The sequence below is a fragment of the Haliotis rufescens genome, unplaced genomic scaffold (assembly GCF_023055435.1).
Source record: "Haliotis rufescens isolate VD_foot unplaced genomic scaffold, xgHalRufe1.0.p SCAF_3, whole genome shotgun sequence".
In the NCBI taxonomy this organism is placed as follows: domain Eukaryota; kingdom Metazoa; phylum Mollusca; class Gastropoda; order Lepetellida; family Haliotidae; genus Haliotis; species Haliotis rufescens.
In genome coordinates, this window is record NW_025964001.1 from 42,346,824 (window position 1) to 42,368,015 (window position 21,192).

A 21,192-nucleotide genomic window follows, 5' to 3' on the forward strand; every position below is an offset into this window, starting at 1 on the left:
ATGTCTATTACGATGTATAATGTGGTCCTCTGTTTAACATGTACAGCACGATGTATAAAGTGGTCCTATGTTTAACATGTGCACCACGGTGAACAAAGTGGTCCTATATTTAACATGTACAGCATTTAACATGTACAGTATAAAGTGGTCCTGTATTAAACATGCCCATTACGATGTATAAAGTGGTCCTATATTTAACATGCCCATTACGATGTATGAAGTGGTCCTATATTTAACATGCCCATTACGATGTATAAAGTGGTCCTATATTTAACATGCCCATTACGGTGTATAAAGTGGTCCTATATTTAACGTGCCCATTACGATGTATAAAGTGGTCCTCTGTTTAACATGTCAATTACGATTTATATAATACTGAACCGCAAAAGAAACGTCACCCCATGTAACAATGCATGAAAAGTTGTCAGTTTTATATCTGGGCATTCTATTTCAAAGTTTCTACAATTTAACATTACTTTGTCCGGAAAAATGAAATTTGATGATAAAAAAACAAAGCAGATGACAATAAAACCGATCGCCCAAACGCATCATGGCAACGGCCATGGTATTTAACATGTCAATTACGATGTAAAAAGTGGTCCTCTGTTTAACACGTGCGCCACGATGTGCAATGTGCCCCTGTATTAAACATGTACAGCACGATTTATAAAGTGGTCCTGTGTTTAACACGTGCACCACGATGTATAAAGTGGTCCTATATTTAACATGTGCACCACGGTGAACAAAGTGGTCCTATATTTAACATGTACAGCATTTAACATGTACAGTATAAAGTGGTCCTGTGTTTAGCATGTCAATTACGATTTATATAGTACTGAACCGCAAAAGAAACGTCACCACATATAACAATGCATGAAAAGTTGTCAGTTATATATCTGGGTATTTTATTTCAAAGTTTCTACAATTTAACATTACTCTGTCCGGAAAAATGAAATTTGATGATAAAAAAACAAAGCAGATGACAATAAAACCGATCGCCCAAACGCATCATGGCAACGGCCATGGTATTTAACATGTCAATTACGATGTAAAAAGTGGTCCTGTGTTTAACATGTCAATTACGATGTATAAAGTGGTCCTTTATTTACCATGCCCATTACGATGTATAAAGTGGTCCTGTGTTTAACATGCCCATTACGATGTATAAAGTGGTCCTATATTTAACTTGCCCATTACGGTGTTTAAAGTGGTCCTATATTTAACATGCCCATTACGATGTATGAAGTGGTCCTATATTTAACGTGCCCATTACGATGTATAAAGTGGTCCTCTGTTTAACATGTCAATTACGATTTATATAATACTGAACCGCAAAAGAAACGTCACCACATATAACAATGCATGAAAAGTTGTCAGTTATATATCTGGGTATTTTATTTCAAAGTTTCTACAATTAAACATTACTTTGTCCGGAAAAATGAAATTTGATAATAAAAAAACAAAGCAGATGACAATAAAACCGATCGCCCAAACGCATCTTGGCAACGGCCATGGTATTTAACATGTCAATTACGATGTAAAAAGTGGTCCTCTGTTTAACATGTCAATTACGATGTATAAAGTGGTCCTATATTTAACATGCCAATTACGATGTATAAAGTGGTCCTATATTTAACATGCCCATTACGATGTATAAAGTGGTCCTATATTTAACATGCCCATTACGATGTATAAAGTGGTCCTATATTTAACATGCCCATTACGATGTATAAAGTGGTCCTATATTTAACATGCCCATTACGATGTATAAAGTGGTCCTATATTTAACATGCCCATTACGGTGTATAAAGTGGTCCTCTGTTTAACATGTCAATTACGATTTATATAGTACTGAACCGCAAAAGAAACGTCACCCCATGTAACAATGCATGAAAAGTTGTCAGTTATATATCTGGGTTATTTATTTCAAAGTTTCTACAATTTAACATTACTTTGTCTGGAAAAATGAAATTTGATGATAAAAAACAAAGCAGATGACAATAAAACCGATCGCCCAAACGCATCATGGCAACGGCCATGGTATTTAACATGTCAATTACGATGTATAAAGTGGTCCTATATTTAACATGCCCATTACGATGTATAAAGTGGTTCTATATTCAACATGCCCATTACGATGTATAAAGTGGTCCTATATTTAACATGCCCATTACGATGTATAAAGTGGTCCTATATTTAACATGCCCATTACGATGTATAAAGTGGTCCTATATTTAACATGCCCATTACGATGTATAAAGTGGTCCTATATTTAACATGCCCATTACGATGTAAAAAGTGGGGCTCTGTTTAAAATGTCGATTATGGTGTATATAATGGTCCTATATTTAACATGTCCATTACGATGTAAAAAGTGGTCCTACGTTTAACATGTCGATAACGATGTACAAAGTGGTCTTATATTTAACATGTCCATTATGATATATAAAGTGGTTTCTATATTTTACATGTCCATTTCGATGTATGAAGTGGTCCTATATTTAGAATGTCCATTACGATGTATAAAGTGGTCCTATATTTAACATGCCCATTACGATATATAAAGTGGTCCTTTATTTAACATGCCCATTACGATGTATGAAGTGGTCCTATATTTAACATGTCGATTACGATATATAAAGTGGTCCTATATTTAACATGCCCATTACGATATATAAAGTGGTCCTATATTTAACATGCCCATTACGATGTATGAAGTGGTCCTATATTTAACATGCCCATTACGATATATAAAGTGGTCCTATATTTAACATGCCCATTACGATGTATGAAGTGGTCCTACGTTTAACATGTCGATTACGATATATAAAGTGGTCCTATATTTAACATGCCCATTACGATGTATAAAGTGGTCATATATTTAACGTGTTCATTACGGTGTACAAAGTGGTCCTATGTTTAACATAAATGAGGATATATCTCTTAATTCAAGTTATGGACAACGGTGTCAAGGTTACACATCGTGATTTCGGTACTCTAGGATATTTTTTTATGAAGGAAACAAACGAGCTAAATTATATATTTAGCCGCGAGGTACTTAGTGCATCGAACGTCGACCGCTAGCATACACCATCCCATCGCTCCGTCATAGTCATAAATGATGTTGCATTTTTAATCTCTTAATTCTGTGACCTGCATCTACAATATATTAAGTATATTTACGTACATCTCCTCGCAATTGACACATTGTCAAGCATTGTCCTCAGAAGTAGCTGGTAATGAGTCATCGATGACGTATGAGGATGGGTCATATTACACACGTGACATTCAGAAATTATTAGCCAATCAGAGACCCTCACGTAGAAAGGATAAGGTTCCCTTAAGGAAATATCTCTGTATGTGTGGTTAATTCTGCAGGGGCATATTATACGAAGGTAAAGTATGGTTCTTATCTTGCCCTAATCTAAATAATCCAGGTTAGATCAAAGTGTTTTATGTTATTGGAGATTTTGGGTCTTGTTCTCCTGTAAATGAAAAGAACCCATTCAGGTTGTTTGAACGTCGAACTTGAATGTGCACGAAACATGTCTGAACCATGTTACTCGCATATGTATGTTGATGTCGAGGTAAACAAAGTGATAGATAAATCCAAGTATCATGTTTTCTTGTTTTCTGGGTAGTGTGGGTAGTATCATCCCCACCCACCAACACACACACACACACACACACACACACACACACACACACACACACACACACACACACACACACACACACACACACACACACACACACACACACACACACACACAAGTTCCCGTGGAAGTAGAATAACATCCTTCGAGGCATGTGTACTAATATAGGTTGGTTTTGTATATCCGTTTTGTACGCCCCATATAAAAATTTCAACATGTCAATACATCCTAAACAACGTGTAAACATACCTATAAACAACATGTCAACAAATCCTATATACAACATGTCATCACATACTTTATACAACATCAGTCAACACATACTATCTAAATTGCAACACATCCTGTATACAACACCCGCCAACACATCCTATATACAACATCCGCCAACACATCCTACATACATGTCAACACATCCTATATACAACATCCGCCAACACATCCTACATACATGTCAACACATCCTATATACAACATCCGCCAACACATCCTACATACATGTCAACACATCCTATATACAACATCCGCCAACACATCCTATATACAACATCCGCCAACACATCCTACATACATGTCAACACATCCTATATACAACATCCGCCAACACATCTTATATGCAACATCCGCCAACACGTCCTATATACATGTCAACACATCCTATATACAACATCCGCCAACACATCCTACATACATGTCAACACATCCTATATACAACATCCGCCAACACATCTTATATGCAACATCCGCCAACACGTCCTATATACATGTCAACACATCCTATATACAACATCCGCCAACACATCCTACATACATGTCAACACATCCTATATACAACATCCGCCAACACATCCTATATACATGTCAACACATCCTATATACAACATCCGCCAACACATCCTACATACATATCAACACATCCTATATGCAACATCCGCCAACACATCCTATATACATATCAACACATCCTATATACAACATCCGCCAACATCCTATATACATGTCAACACATCCTATATACAACATCCGCCAACACATCCTATATACAACATGTCATCACATCCTATATACAACATCCGCAAACACATCCTATATACATGTCAACACATCCTATATACAACATCCGCCAACACATCCTATATACAACATGTCATCACATCCTATATACAACATCCGCCAACACATCCTATATACATGTCAACACATCCTATATACAACATCCGCCAACACATCCTACATACATGTCAACACATCCTATATACAACATCCGCCAACACATCCTACATACATGTCAACACATCCTATATACAACATCCGCCAACACATCCTATATACATGTCAACACATCCTATATACAACATCCGCCAACACATCCTATATACAACACCCGCCAACACATCCTATATACATGTCAACACATCCTATATACAACATCCGCCAACACATCCTATATACAACACCCGCCAACACATCCTACATACATGTCAACACATCCTATATACAACATCCGCCAACACATCCTATATACATATCAACACATCCTATATACAACATCCGCCAACATCCTATATACATGTCAACACGTCCTATATACAACATCCGCCAACGCATCCTATATACATGTCAACACATCCTTTATAAATTTCAACGCATGATCTATCCATCTATTCATCTATCAACCTATACAATGTGTGAAGCACATTTCTGGTGTCCCCTGTCGTGATATTGCTGGAATATTGCTAAAGGCGGCGTAAAATCAAACTCACTCACCCACCATATACAACATTTCAATACACCTTATATGCAAGATTTAAACACATATACATCATCCGTCAACAATCTAATATACAACACCCGTTGTCTGTTGCTGCTTTAAAGAAGCAGAATATGTCAAATTGTGTCTGTCGATGCTCCGGACCACCGGCAGACCTGCAAACATTATTTGTTATGGTTCAGATGAGGTTTCACATTATAGAACGGTGCCATGTTTTCCAGAGACCATGTATGTATAAGTCCTTCAGATACTGTCCGCTTGTACTCTAAGTATTGTGTCGCCAGACATGGGGGAAAGGTTCCTTCTCCTGGTCATTGTTCTATTGGCAATAAAAAAGACTGCTGCAGTCCAATCCACTGCCGCTGAGGCGGCCTTGGCTGAACGACAACAAAACCTGCACTACCTACAATTAGGTGAGTATACACATATGTTCTCAAATTTAGCCCTCGTCATCAAGAAGCCATATTAGGACAAGGAGTTAACATGAATGCAAGTGAATGTTTATTTCTTGGTCAAATAAACTACCGGCTAAAAGAAAGTATACACACAGGTTTGATGGTAGCTAGGAATGAAACAAACAAGAAATGGTTATTCAATGTCGATGTATTTGACACGAGTATCATAGTTATGTTTTGGGCTTTAAGTCTGTAGTGTTTAGGTGACTGTTTTCAGCCTAGTAACGTTTTGATACAGTAGTTTTATGGTCAAATCCAGTTTTCAAGTGTATATTTTTTTGTCCAGCAGTTTATTTAATATTATGGTACAACAATCGAATGACGGGGACGATTATCGCAACTTTCAAATAACTGCAAAAGGAAGTAAGTATCGAACGATTTCCCATTTACCTCGATAATTCAATTTAGGCACATATGGAGGAGTATTGGCAATTGTAAACTGAACATTATGATACCAAATGGTCGCGGAACATGTGAGTCATCTTCCCGAGGCAAGGGCGTTAACTGACTACAAATGTCCAGTTTAAACCTATGCTGAACTAGGCTGGAATTCTCGGGCTCGAACGTAGGGCCACCAGTGGTCATTACAGTTATGTCCTTTCTATGTGACAGTCCCTCCTACTGACCAGTCAGATTCCATCACCCATATCACTTGCATAAATTTTGCTTTAATCAAAATGGCAGCGCCCAGTCAAAACGATCTGATCGATAATCAAGATCTTTATTGTAATAAAACGAGTTGGCGGTACTTAGGCTTTGCAAATCGACCGAAATCTGCACGTTGAAATTCATGTAGTTGATTACGCGACTTTACTTGGGCTATGCACAAACTCGTTAGTCCCGCCATAATGTAACTCTAGAATACCAGCCTAGTTCGGCAAGGGTTGGAACTGGACTTGTATAGGCAGTTACCTCTGTTAACTCGCCACGGGGCGATGCATGTGAGTATGTGACGTCCTACCTGCACCCACAGAGGCACTGGAACTAACTTAGTAGTGCCATACTGCAGGTATTGACCGACTCGGAGGGACCTCAACAACAGAACAACATGCATCCTTCACTCCAACAAAGCCGAAGGCGATCCAACTTGGCCAAACATACAGAGAGAAGCTGCTCTCAGTGATGTCACTGGACAAGTCAGCCGAATCCACACTGGTGTAAGTTGTTTTTCTTTGAGGAAATGATTAATTTGGCATAATGCAGTAACAAAATATTAACATGCTGCTGCAACAAACCCTTGAAATACCAATGAAATACTGGAACGTGTGAAAGTCTGGAATCTGGAGTCTGTTAATGTGATTAATCGTAGCTCTTAATTGTAACGTGTTGAATACAAAGATCAACGTCAAAAGTGGATTCATTCTCGTGATACCCTAAGGCATTAACTTTTAACTTGATACAATTGTCCGTATTCTCCAGTGATAAAGATATTAAAACCAATCTTTGATGCACTGAGGACTATCCGATATAGGTGAAAATTGTAATTTAAAACTATTGATAGTATCCTGGATATAAGCAGCTGAAAGAGTAAGGACGTGTGGTGTGCATGGCATGATTGATTGGGTTTTCAGGTTACTGACGTTCCAACTTTTTAGATTTTTACAAATATCTAAATTTAAGTTACAAAAAAGTAATCTGCACTTATGATTTATTGCACGCTTTTAAGAAAATAAATATATGACATCTCATGATCATATAAACAGCTTTGATTCGTTACCTTCACACCTACACGTACTATCAATCTTCATCCACGTTGTCAATGACAGCGCGTATTGTCAACGACAGTGTAGGCAAGACGCGATATTCTCGCGTCCATGCAGATGAATCAAACAGAAATCTCAAAGCATTTTCTATTTTCAAACTTCGACAAATTATTAATTTACTTTAAAGGATTGTTTTATATCTTATCAAAACACTTGTGATGCTCGAGCGTTAATATGAAAGTACTGTCAATCAACGTTGTTAGTGACAACTGTAAAAGCTCCGTGGTGTGTAACAAGACCGACATGTTCCGGTCAGCGGACGGCAGCTGTAACAACATCCGACATCCTGACTGGGGAAAGAGCTTCATCCCAATGAGGAGGTTCCTTCTGCCTCAGTATGGCGATGGTGAGTTCTATACATGATTTTGTAACACTGTCGATGTGAAGATTACATTGGATAGCCAGTAAACCTAATCGAAACACACTCAAAACATTTAATGATATTGACAGTGAGTGAGTGGGGTTTTACGCCGCTTTTAGCAATATTCCATCAATATCAAGGCGAGGGACACCGGAAAAGGGCTTCACACATTGTACCCATGTGGGGAATCGAACCCAGGTCTTCGGCGTGACGACCGAACGCTTTTAACCACAAGGATACCCCACCCCATTTCATAATATAGAAAAAATCTGCTAAAACTAGTGTATACACAAATAACTTTAGCCACGGATCATTTGCATCATAGGGATATTATTTGAGACAATGGGGCATCATTCGGCAATATGATTGTCAGGTCATATTAAGGGTTTGTGTCTTGCTGCAGGCGTATCTTTACCGCGAACTAAGGGAAGTGAGGTCAGTCCTCTGGTAAGCCCACGACTCGTGAGCACTACACTGCATACTGCTGACGTCGACGCCACGTCACGGAGTGACGTCACACACATGGTCATGCAGTGGGCTCAGTTTCTGGATCACGACTTCGCAAACACTGCCATTGAACGAGGTTAGTAGAGATTATATTTCTTGGTGTTTGTTTGTTTGTTGTTTTACGCCGCCTCCAGCAATATTCCAGCTGTATGACGGCGGTCTGTAAGTACCCGAGTCTGGACCAGATAATCTAGTGATTGACATCATGAGCATCACGCAATAGGGAAGCGATGACATGCATCAACCAACTTAGCGACCCTGACCACCCGATCCCGGTCGCCTCTTACAACAAGCATACTCGCCTCCTACGGCATGCCAGGGTTGCTGAAGACCTATTCTCTACCCGAATCTTCACGGGATGCGAATCTTGTTAGGCGATCGTGATGTGATATGTTGCAAACATTAACTTAAAATGTATGTTGGTGTTTCAGGCACAGATGGAGCCGCCATAGTATGTTGTGAGGAGGATGTCAAAAGGGGTATTCCAACTGCTGCCATGAACCTCACCAACAGGTAAACGAAGGCAGAGGGTAAAACAGATGATATTTCACAAACTTGATAAATATATTGTCACACAGAAAATCAATTTAAGTTTATGGTTGTTAACAAGAATGAAAACATTTAGAATGAAAGCAGTAGAGCTTCACGAAGACATTCAGAAACACAATCCTCCACTTACCTCTCCATTCTGCCAGGCATGAATGCTTCCCTATTGAAGTTCCACCAGGAGATCGCAGGTTCAGACGCACATGTCTCAACTTTGTCCGTTCACTGCAAGTCGCTAATGAAAACTGTGGTATAGGTAAGTATAACGTTACATATTTGTTTGGGGAGTCTCATCATACATGATATGTGCGCGACGTCCATGCATATGTGTGTGCGTGCGTGCGTGCGTGCGTGCGTGCGTGCGTGCGTGCGTGTAGTTGTACTTTTGTTTGTGCTTGCACTTGCCCGGACTAATGCTGGTCTTATACAGGTAGCCCACAGAGATACCATGCTGCAGTTAGCATGGATACCCCACTCAGACACACACATACTGATGTTGCCTGTCACCTATGACTACGTTTTCATTACACCCGAAGTGTCGTTGAGCGGCGAAGATCTTGTGTGTATTAAGGCGTTTTGACCAGCACGAAAATCTGGTCTGTTATTATATATTCAATGCTTATACAACTGCAGAAATAAGGGCAAAACTATACTTTATTACACTACACGTGAGGGTAGATCAAACATTATTTCTTAAACACACACACACACACACACGCACGCACGCACGCACGCACGCACACACACACACTTATACATTTATTATTTATTATACGTCGTCGTGATATGGGGACACATATTATCGTAAGTGGGGTGATGATATTGATGATAAATTATGTAAGGATAACAGCAAGTACATACGAAGTAAATAATAAATAAAGTACATGGGAGACGGTGTTAATGTTGCGGTCACTGTGGTTGGAGTAAGTTGTTGAGAAGACCCCCAAATACAAAGGGACAGTTTGATTTATATCAGTGCAATTATGTTGTCTGCAAATAAATGTAAAATCGTAAAATAAATCACTGCAGGGAGGATAAACCATGAGGGGCGCATTCAGATATTAGATATCAACATTTTGTACAGACCCTTTAAGGATGATAAGAAAATGTACAACCTTTAAAACTGTTTACCCGTATTTGAATAATAATGATTCCCTGAATAGGATCGGGACAGGGGGGTTAAGTTTAGTATTTCCCGCACATTCTTACAAATTTCACGTTGATTATCTGTACCTTTTCCCCTTACCGATTGTTAAATTTCTTCCACTTTTGGAAGCGATCGTTGGGCCCTGGTGGTTTTTTTACCTCTCACTTCCCACCCCAAAATAACGTCGTTCAGTATACACGAGTTGCGAGCATATTCAAATCCCCAGAAATGAAGTAACGATAAAACAATCTCTTATCGTGAAATAAACATGCTTCGTTCTTTGCGATTTTTCGCGTAGCTAGCTTATATATGCTGATTTTTGTTACATGGTGCTTAATTCGACAATGTACTCCTTCTTCTTGTAGTTCCAGCAGAGCAGCTGAACCAACTGACGGCTTACATTGATGCGTCGCAGGTGTATGGCTCCACAGAAGAGGAGCAGCATGAACTCCGCGATACCAAGGGAGGTATGGCACACGACAAGCATACAATGAGAGTGAGTGAGTGAGTGAGTGGGTTTAACGCCGCTTTGAACTCTATTCCAGTCATATCACGGCGTGTCAGCTTAATTCGGTGGAAAGCACGAATTTAAGCAGGTCTCGGAAATGTACGACTTCGGTGAAAGCCACGATCAGGGTATGGTGCAGACAAACCTAGAAACATAATCGGGACGATCCGGGATTCGAAACCACAATCATAGGTTTCTGGCGTGCCTAAGGGACGCAATTTGTTACAGCGAATTGCGGCGCCTTAGACGACTCTCGGATGGTCGGGTGGTCGGGTGGTCGGGTGGTGCAGTTTGTACACTTTCTTTGTTGAAGAATTATCGTACATATTAAATGATAAGACGTTGCAATGGCTGTGTGGGTGGCAATGTCTACACAGGTAAATAGTGGACTCGAATTCATTGAGACCATATGTGACATATCAAGGATTAATAACAGATATATTAATGCGTCTATGTCATATATATTTCATTTGAAGATTGTCAAAGGCATTCTTATATCATACATTGTTTGTAATTACACATTTTTACAGGATTGCTTAGAACATCATCTGACAATCCAGAACTGCTGCCCAGAAATTCTGTGACAGACTGCATCACGTTCACGGCACCAAACTTTTGTTTTCGGGCTGGTATGTGTAGACTTTCAGTTTTACCACACCATAAGTATCTCGTACTGTGCATATCATAAACTTATATCATCACTGGTTACATTTGCTAATGAGTGAGACTGAAGCAGATGTCTCAATCACTCCTACACCTACACTTTCGTGACATTGTCAGTGTCTGTGCAGAGGTGACGAGTGAGTGAGTGAGTGAGTGAGTGAGTGAGTTGGGTTTAACGCCGCTTTTAACAGTATTCCAGATATATCACGGCATGTCAGTTTAATGTGGGAGGAAAGCCCTAAGTAATGCAGGTCTCAGACGTTTACCACTTCGGTGAAACCCACGAGCACGGGTATGGTGCTGACAAACCTACAAACATAATCGGGGCGAACCGGGATTAGAACCCACAATCATAGGTTTCTGGCGTGCCCAAGGGACGCAACTCTGCACAGCGAATCCCTGCAGAGGTGCAGAGGTGACGAGAGAAATACAAGATGAAAATATATTAGTTCATCTGATATGATTGTAACATTATGTTCTAAGTTATGTTCGAGATACATCATCTGTTATGTTTTGACCATTCAAGATTCAAGATTCAAGATTCTTTATTCAGTATTTTGGGCCATGTGGCCTAGAGTGAGTGAGTGAGTATGGTTTTACGCCGCTTTTAGCAATATTCCAGCAATATCACGGCGGGGGACACCAGAAATGGGCTTCACACATTGTACCCATGTCGGGAATCGAACCCGGGTCTTCGGCGTGACGAGCGAACGCTTAAACCACTAGGCTACCCGACCGCCCCCCATGTGGCCTAGAGTACAATTACAATTACAGTAATTGCTGCGTCACGTGATGTCAGGAAAATAAATACAAGTAGTCGTATTTCACATTAAATACATGATTTAAGTATAAGGTCAAAGCCTTTACAATGTTGATATTTTTGGAGTTGAGTAGATTACATAAACTGTGATTATCATGATGGACATTGGATAACCAGGGCAAATAGTGGTTTCTGACAGAAGAATATTTTGAACATATAAACAACACATGAAATTCATCCTCTAATTGCCTCCCTTTACAGTGGGTACATAGATATAGACTCAAGTCTTCATTTGTATGTTTTGACTTTCGTAGCATGTTAATCTTAAAACCGTGTAGCGATATTCTGAATTTACAATATGCTCTCCTGAGTGACTTATTCGTGAGATTACTGATGTAAAATTCTGTCTGTAAAAGTGATTTCAAATTTGCATAATGTGCCAGATATTTTGATGAAGAAATAGAGTCATGCCACTCTTGAGAATACATATCACTCAGCCTTTTTTTTTATTTTTAGCAAAAAGAGATTTTCATCGCCAATATGTTGAGAGATTCACTTATTCTCAACAAAGTAATTCTGTCACACGATTTCTTTACTTGTATATAAATCTAGAGATAAACTTTAAGAGGTATCCAAGAAAACTGATTGGACATAAGAAATATCAGCCATCAACCAGGCATAATTTGATGAACGATTCTCACTTAAATAAACCTTACAAAAAGACACTTTTCATTCCGACTCCAATTGTATTGAGAGGTCAGAGTCTTCTACTGTCTGTGTACAGGTGACGAGAGAGTGGACGAGCACATGTCTCTGGCAAGTATGCACACCATCTGGCTGCGGGAACACAACAGAGTGGCCAGGAGGCTTGCACGTATCAACCCTCAATGGGATGATGAGCGGCTCTTCCAGGAAACCAGGAGGATTCTGGGAGCCATGATACAGCACATCTCCTACGCCGACTTCCTTCCCCTCGTCCTCTCACCCAAGTTTCTCACCAAGTTTGGGCTCCGACCATCGACTGGTCCTGTTAATATTTACAATGCCAGTATTGATGCCAGTGTTCGCAATGCCTTTGCTACAGCTGCCTACCGCTTCGGCCACTCTATGATAAGATCCTTCTTTAGTCGCCCAAACAGGGGTTATAAGAGAGGACGCGACCTCAAGCTCAGGGACTCATTTGGAAACACATCCATAATTCTTTCATCCGCTGGTGATGCTGTAAATGAGCTAACAAGAGGGCTGCTGGTTGATAGGGCCAATTCTGTTGACAGACACATCACCCCTGAGCTTACAGACTTCCTCTTCCCAGATGATGAAGGTAACAGTCTCGATCTGATGTCTTTAAACATTCAACGTGGCCGCGACCATGGCCTACCAGGGTACAATGCTTGGCGGAGATGGTGTGGACTCCCAGAAGCTGAAGATTTTAAAACCAGCCCTGAAGGCCTTGTGGATCATCCTGATGATGCTGCAGCTGCTCTACAAATGCTGTACAGGTATATGTGAGAAGTGAAGATAAAAAGGGTCTGATGCTGAGATCCCGTGATAATCTAAAGAAGGGAAAGGTGCTCCTTTGTCGCGATGGGAATAATAGTATATGGTAAGGTTACGGGATCAGGGGAGGTGTTGCATGGAGTTATGGAAGGGATATCTGGGGCCAAGGGAAGGCACATAGATTCACCTGCTGGAGAAGAGCAGAGACAGTGATAACACATCTTAAAGTTGTACTTAGCGTAATCAATTGTTGAAAATCATGCACACATGTATATTTATATTATTTTTTTCCCTTGTGACACTGGTTGTTGTAAACTCTGTTTACGTGTTATAGTTCTCCTGAAGACATCGACCTGTTCTCCGGGGGCGTGTCTGAACGCCCAGTTGGTGGAGGTCTCTTAGGGAACACATTCTCCTGTATTGTTGGCCGTCAGTTTGAACTGCTGAAAATGGGCGACAGATTCTGGTATGAGACGAATGATGATGTCGTCAGGTTTACTCCAGGTATGTAAACCCATTGTGAACATCAGATGATTCTGTCAACTAAACTAATCCTGACTTCTCCTGAAATGTAGTAACGTGTATTAGGTATTTCTTTACTTCCTTTCAGATCAGCTGACTGAGCTCCGCCACGCGTCTCTCTCCCGCGTGGTCTGCGACAACACCAACATCAACAGGATTCAGCCTAACGCCTTCAGGAACACAGGACCAGGGTGAGTGAAGATGATTCAGTTCCTCGTCATCATACAAAGGGTTCCCCAAAATGCATCTGATGCCTTATTATTATTATGATGATGGTGATGATGATGATGATGATGATGATGATGATGATTTAGAGATGAAAATAAAAAATGCAGCAAAAAGGGTTTGGGTGACCCTGGCACAGTCAGGATGGTTAGGCTCATCATCAGCTCAGGGCCCTTGGCCCCTCTACACGCAGCCCAGACAGCGAATGGGACTTCTCCCGGGAATCGCTGCCTATTCAAACCCACCCAGAACTTTTCCAACACTGAAGCCTTCTGCATTACCCAGATTGTTAGAAGTTCTGTATTCCTGGTAGAAAACCCGGGTACTCTCCCAATGTCAGTCAACAGATTTGGAGGTACCGAACCTAAGGCACCGATAACAATGGGGAGTCGGCCAACTTGGTACTTGGGATGTAAGCGTGACACTTCGAAAGCGAAGTCTGCATTCTTGCCATGTTTTTCCTAAATCCTGTCAATCACATTAGTGTCAAAAGGGACAGAAAATTCAATGATATAAATGATTTCATTGGATTTATCAAAAAGGACAAGATCAGGTTTATTGGCCTGGATACGTCTGAGGCTGTATACGGGCTTATTCCAAAGAATTTTGTATTTGTCATTTTCAGTGACTCCCTCTACATATTCTGGGTCGTACCATAGAGGGATTATTATAAAAAGGTGACTGGCAAACCCTTAACGTTTTGTGTTACAGGAATAAAATTACTCCCTGCAGTTTCCTGCCCAAAGTTAATCTGTATTTGTGGCGGGACCGAGAGTCAGATGTGTGGTCGGCCTGGTCAGCGTGGTCAGCGTGTACCCACGGACAGATGACCCGCAAGAGGGCGTGTCTGCGAGTAGGTGGAGGGTGCCCTGGGGGGTGGGGGGAGGAGAAGGTGTGTGGCTCGAGTTGTGAGTTTCACCAGTGGGGGGCCTGGGGCAGCTGTGTGCTGGGATGCCGTCAGCGGAGACGGGTGTGCGACTGCAGTACGTGCGGCAGTGGGAACCTGGTCCAGGCAGGCAAGTGTGGCAGCTTTGCCAGCTTCGAGTACAATCGGAAATGTAACTGACATAGTCGTTATGTGAGACTCTGAGTTGACATGTATTTATTGATATAAACTAAGTATCTGAATCCGTGTCTTTGCATTTAATTTTTAAATGAACACGAAACACAGAGAGAGAAAGAGAGGCGAGAAAGAAGAGAGAGAGAAAAGAGCGAGAGGAGAGAGAACAAAGAGAGAAACGAAAGAGAGGAGAGAAGAGAGAGAAGAGAGAACAAAGTGAAAAGAGAGGAGAAAGAACAAAGAGAAAGGGAAGAGAAGCGGAAGAGAGAAACAAGAAACAAGAACGAGAGAGGAGAGAAAGAAGAGAGAAAAGAGGGGTCGAGAGAAGAGAGAGATAAAAGAACGAGAGGAGAGAGAACAAAGAGAGAAAAGAAAGAGAGGAGAGAAGAGAGAACAAAGTTAAAAGAGAGGAGAAAGAACAAAGAGAAATGAAAGAGAAGCTGAAGAGAGAGACAGGAGAGAAACCAGAGAGAAGAACGAGAGAGAAGAGAGAAAGAAGATAGAAAAGAGGGGTCGAGAGAAGAGAGAGGAAGGAGAGAGGGTGGCGTGGAAGTAAGTGTAAGGCTGTACCCTGTATTACAGTATTTGTAGGTAGATGGATGATGTTTTCAGATAGGTTGCAGGATCATTGACGCCGTCAGGAAAGTTGCTGTATCGATCACGTCCTCAGAGAGGTTGCTGTTCCAGGTCGTCCTCCAGAGTGTTGCTGTTCCAGGTCGTCCTCCAGAGTGTTGCTGTTCCAGGTCGTCCTCCAGAGTGTTGCTAGTTCCAGGTCGTCCTCCAGAGTGTTGCTAGTTCCAGGTCGTCCTCCAGAGTGTTGCTAGTTCCAGGTCGTCCTCCAGAGTGTTGCTAGTTCCAGGTCGTCCTCCAGAGTGTTGCTAGTTCCAGGTCGTCCTCCAGAGTGTTGCTGGATCCATAATATAGATCTGGGATCCATGTCGCGTGAGATAGGGTACTGGATCTGCGAGTCCACCAGATGGTTGTCCACACACCGATGATTGGCATCCATCTACATGTTTATGTTAACTCGTCGGTATAGTGAAGCTATATCCATGCATAAAATCCAATCTGATTATTTCGAGTATGATCTGAAGGAACATGTTATCCCTCTCCAAACGAGCTGCAAGGACAACAGCTGTAACGTTTCAAGATACTTTGGACATAATGTGATTTATCATATAATGGGTAGGTTTCTCGGCAGGATAATGCCAACGGATAAAAACGATATTCGTTGGGGTCATATGCGGATAGAGATGCAAATATCAAAGGTCAAGTAGGGACTACTTTCACTGTTTATAAACAAACATGACGTCGTCCTCGTCATTCGGCGATCGAGTCAGAATTAACCATCGGGAATCTGGATAAACTACAGGGATAATTGCTATCATTATCAAAAGAACAGTCTAATATACTGAAAATCAGTGTCTAACTGTGACGTAGCTAAGGCATTTTATAAGTTTTGGCAACTTTGGTTCGCTAAATACAATGTTTATTCCTAATGCAGGATATTTACCATCCCCAAACACACTCGCGTGATAACCTCTATATACGGACATGTGAACACACAACTAAACTGCCTGTCAAACAAAGTATACACCGTTATGGGATGGTGGCTACAAATGTGGCTGCTTGTACTGGTGTGGACTCATGCCGAGTTAATAGTGCTAGTCCACAGATATACCATGCCGCAGGTTAACATGAATACCCCACTCAGACAGTCCTTGTTTTGGACCCTTAATACGGAGCCCCAGTTAGGGTAACGACATGTAATATGTTTTAACGTCTTTTGGTATGGCGCGAACGAGGATCGAACCCCCGACTTTCTGCTCTACGGGACCCTCTACCACTATGCCACGGAGACGGTCCAAGTTTCAGAAGGTTGTGGAACCCTACCTATAGATGTGGGGAAACCACATGTTGCACAATCACAACCTATGTTGCCAGTCAAGGATGCAGTGAAAACACTGGATGCATTAACTTCCTGGTCAACTAACCAATGGAGGTAGTCCAAGTTATGCTGTTTGTTAGACATGCGTTAACATAGAGATATTGCTAAAATGTAATATGGGTAAAAACATAAACGGACTTGTCACTTCAACTCAGCGTACGATTTAATATTTACCATCAACAAACAGCGGCTGGATGTTATGACGTCATGAGATGATGAAACCGGCGAAATCGCACATAGTCCTTCATTAATATTAGCTTTAACCCTTGCAGTTGTTGCTCTGTAAATATTTTTCCGCAAGTGTCGTCACAGCAATATGAACAGTTTAACTGTTGGTACCTGCTTGTCAGTATCCTCATCAGCATGACAAACGTTTACACAAGCTGGTTACCCCCAGTTTGCGTCATATGTGCACGTGATGTTGCAGCGATATCTTCTGTTCAATAAACACCGCGTCACTGGTTGATTTATTGTAAAGAGAATGTAAAATAAAGAAGCACAATTTAATAACATAATAGTCAATTGATAAGGTTCTGCTGCACGCATTCAGGTTCTGCTGCACGCATTCAGGATCTGTTGCACGCATTCAGGTTCTGTTGCACGCATTCAGGATCTGTTGCACGCATTTAGGTTCTGTTGCACGCATTCAGGATCTGTTGCACGCATTCAGGTTCTGTTGCACGCATTCAGGATCTGTTGCACGCATTCAGGAGCTGTTGCACGCATTCAGGATCTGTTGCACGCATTCAGGTTTTGTTGCACGCATTCAGGATCTGTTGCACGCATTCAGGTTCTGGTGCACGCATTCAGGATCTGGTGCACGCATTCAGGTTCTGTTGCACGCATTCAGGATCTGTTGCACGCATTCAGGTTCTGGTGCACGCATTCAGGATCTGTTGCACGCATTCAGGATATGTTGCACGCATTCGGGATCTGTTGCACGCATTCAGGATCTGTTGCACGCATTCAGGATCTGTTGCACACATTCAGGATCTGTTGCACGCATTCAGGATCTGTTGTGCGCATTCAGGATCTGTTGCACGCATTCAGGATCTGTTGCACGCATTCCGGATCTGTTGCACGCATTCCGGATCTGTTGCACGCATTCAGGATCTGTTGCACGCATTCGGGATCTGTTGCACGCATTCAGGTTCTGTTGCACGCATTCAGGATCTGTTGCACGCATTCAGGATCTGTAACCTCTGTGAGAAGACACTGGATAAACTGGAACAGGCTTATTATATATCATAACTTCGCTGAAAAGAAATCATTTTGGGGGCTATATGTACAAATCTTTACATGTAGATAAAAGATTTACATGTATATACTTATAATTCTGCTATTTTGTTTTGCCTTTGATATTCTATGTTCACCAACGGTTTAGACATCGATGTGACATTTTCAAGTGTCAAAGTCCACGAGATGAGTGGGCATTCTCTTTTGTAAAATCGAAGATAATTATCACGTTTTACTTGTTTGTCCGTTTTATGTTCATATAAGAAATTAATTTAGAAACGATTTCGTTTTCAAGTATCCTGCTTTGTATAAATTGTAAAATTCTATTTTCCAAAACTCGTGAAGTTAGACCCGGGTAGAGAATAGGTCTTCATGAACCCAAGCTAGTAAGAACGGACTAACGGGATCGAGTGGTCAGGTTCACTGGATTGGTTGATGCAGGTCATCGTATCCCAATTGCGTCGATCGATGCTCATGATATTAATCACTGGATTGTCTGGTCCAGACTCGATTATTTACAGACCACCGCAATATAGCTGTAATATTGCCGAGTGTGGCATTAAACAACAAGCAAAAAACCCACAAAAAACAAATCATATGTAGAAGTACTCATTATAACGAATAACACGTTGCTGAGAAGTTAACGCCTTGAGCATATGCACCAACCCTACCTCTTAACTTCAATGGGAGTTTTATTAATACGTGTTCGTCAAACTTTAATGTAAATGAAGAGAGGCAGAAGATGGTACACGTTAGGTCCGGTCGCCTGTCAAACACAAAGACCGGGTGGTTACATATGAAAACCTCACACGGGCGCAACAGAGCGTCCTAGCTATTACAAATCATTCGTAAGTATTTCTTTGACCTTCGCTTTGTTGTGATACTGACGGACTGACATAACATCTCCGAATACGCTACTGACGTGGATAGTAATGTAAAGGTTTTCAATAGGTACACGCACGTCATTATTTGAGAATGATTCATAAACAGATGCTCAAGACGTGGTCTTAATCGTTCAAAGAGTTTTGTCGTTTTATTATATGATTATGGAAATGTTTTTTCCACTTTGTATTGATAATGTTAAAACGTACGTCTAGGAAGAGTACACAGAATATTTTATTCTAATATCTAACCTGCATTCACGTACTCAATCTCTAAAACAAACAGGCTGCCTGTAGTTTATATGTTCATGGAGATGTCCCTATGGAAACCCGAGGGAGACTGGACCGCCTCCGTGGTCTAGTGGTAGAGCGTCCGCCCGGAGAGCGGAAGGACCGGGATTCGACCCCCGGTCGCGTCATACCGACAAGATGGTACTTGTTGTTACCCTGTCTAGCGCTCGGCATTAAGGGGCTAAAACAAGGACTGGTCGGCTCGGAGTCAGTATACTGTGTCTGGGTGGGGTATTCATGTTAAACTGCGGCATGGTGTCTCAGTGAGCTAGCACTTTAAATCGGCATCAGCCCGGACTAGTACAAGCAGACACACACACACACACACACACACACACACACACACACACACACACACACACACGTGCATACACGTCGCTATATAAGTGCAATAATGTTGGACGTTAAACACCATTTAACCTCACCTCACCGAGGGAGACTGGGTATCCAGCATGTTTTCGCTTGTCATAGGACGCGACTGGGACTTGGCTGAATGCGCGTCATCGTGCCCCGATGTAATGAACCATTTCATTAATTTCAATCATTCACACGACATCAAAATACAGTAATCTACGTTTACAACGAACACGCTTATAACGAACTGACCGATATAACGAACTTATTTTTTAGTCCCGGACATTTGTTAAAAAATATGCTGGATATATGCTTGTAACGAACTACGGTTATAACGAACTAAATTTAGTGGTCCCTTTGAGTTCGTTATAACCGTAATTTACTGTATACCTTGGATGTTCCTAACATTATCTATTCTACTGTAGATTGTTGATGACATCCCCAGGTGAAGATATCTCGGGGAAAGGTCCAACCATGCTGATTTGGTTATGCAGATCTTGTGACTAGTTTCGGGATGTCATGGAAATCATGGAATTCCTGTCATTTCTAGCAGTGCTTGCAAAATGCTTGAAAAGATCAGTCGATATACTGACTTGTAACCAGCTGAATGTTAAACTGTTCCACATTACATTATCTTGTGATCTAAACGTGAAAAGATCGATTTGTAGACCCGAATGAAGCCGTGGGAGAAGAGCAGGCACAAACCTACTGTCAAGAAGGTGTGTGTGTGTGCGCGTGTGTGTACGCGTGTGCTTCTGTGTGTTTGCGTGCGTGCGGGTGTGTGCTTGTGTGCGTGCTTACGTGTGTGTGTTTGTGTCTCTCCGTCTCTCTCCCTCTGTCTCCCTCTCCCTCCGTCTCCAGCTCCATCTACCTCTCCTCTCTCTGTCTCTTTCTCTAACGCCTCTCTCTCTCCCCTCCGTCTCTCTCTCCGTCTCTCCCTACCGCTCCCTCTCTCCCTCCGTCTCCCTCTGTCTCCAGCTCCCTCTATCTCTCCTCTCTCTGTTTCTTTCTCTACGCCTCTCTCCCTCTCTCTCTCCCCTC

The 21,192-nt window shown here is 41.5% G+C and overlaps 1 protein-coding gene across 1 annotated transcript; it reads left to right on the forward strand.

Annotated features, from left to right (window-relative positions):
- The first annotated feature begins 5,713 nt into the window (after positions 1-5,713).
- On the forward strand, positions 5,714-16,265 carry LOC124124874 (peroxidase-like). Its single transcript, XM_048403428.1, has 13 exons — positions 5,714-5,840; positions 6,892-7,039; positions 7,849-7,991; positions 8,410-8,589; positions 8,945-9,026; positions 9,209-9,315; positions 10,572-10,673; positions 11,245-11,343; positions 12,922-13,636; positions 13,969-14,138; positions 14,245-14,347; positions 15,093-15,439; positions 16,129-16,265. The coding sequence occupies exons 1-13, from the start codon at positions 5,714-5,716 to the stop codon at positions 16,263-16,265; spliced, it is 2,460 nt and encodes an 819-aa protein (XP_048259385.1).
- The last annotated feature ends 4,927 nt before the right edge of the window (positions 16,266-21,192 follow it).

Excerpts from the sequence above, each read along its gene's own strand:
- LOC124124874 (XM_048403428.1), top strand. The coding sequence starts at position 5,714 with ATGGGGGAAAGGTTCCTTCTCCTGGTCATTGTTCTATTGGCAATAAAA. Across the intron at positions 9,027-9,208 it reads GCCATGAACCTCACCAACAG|GCATGAATGCTTCCCTATTG; the intron begins GTAAACGAAGGC and ends CCATTCTGCCAG. Across the intron at positions 13,637-13,968 it reads GCTCTACAAATGCTGTACAG|TTCTCCTGAAGACATCGACC; the intron begins GTATATGTGAGA and ends TACGTGTTATAG.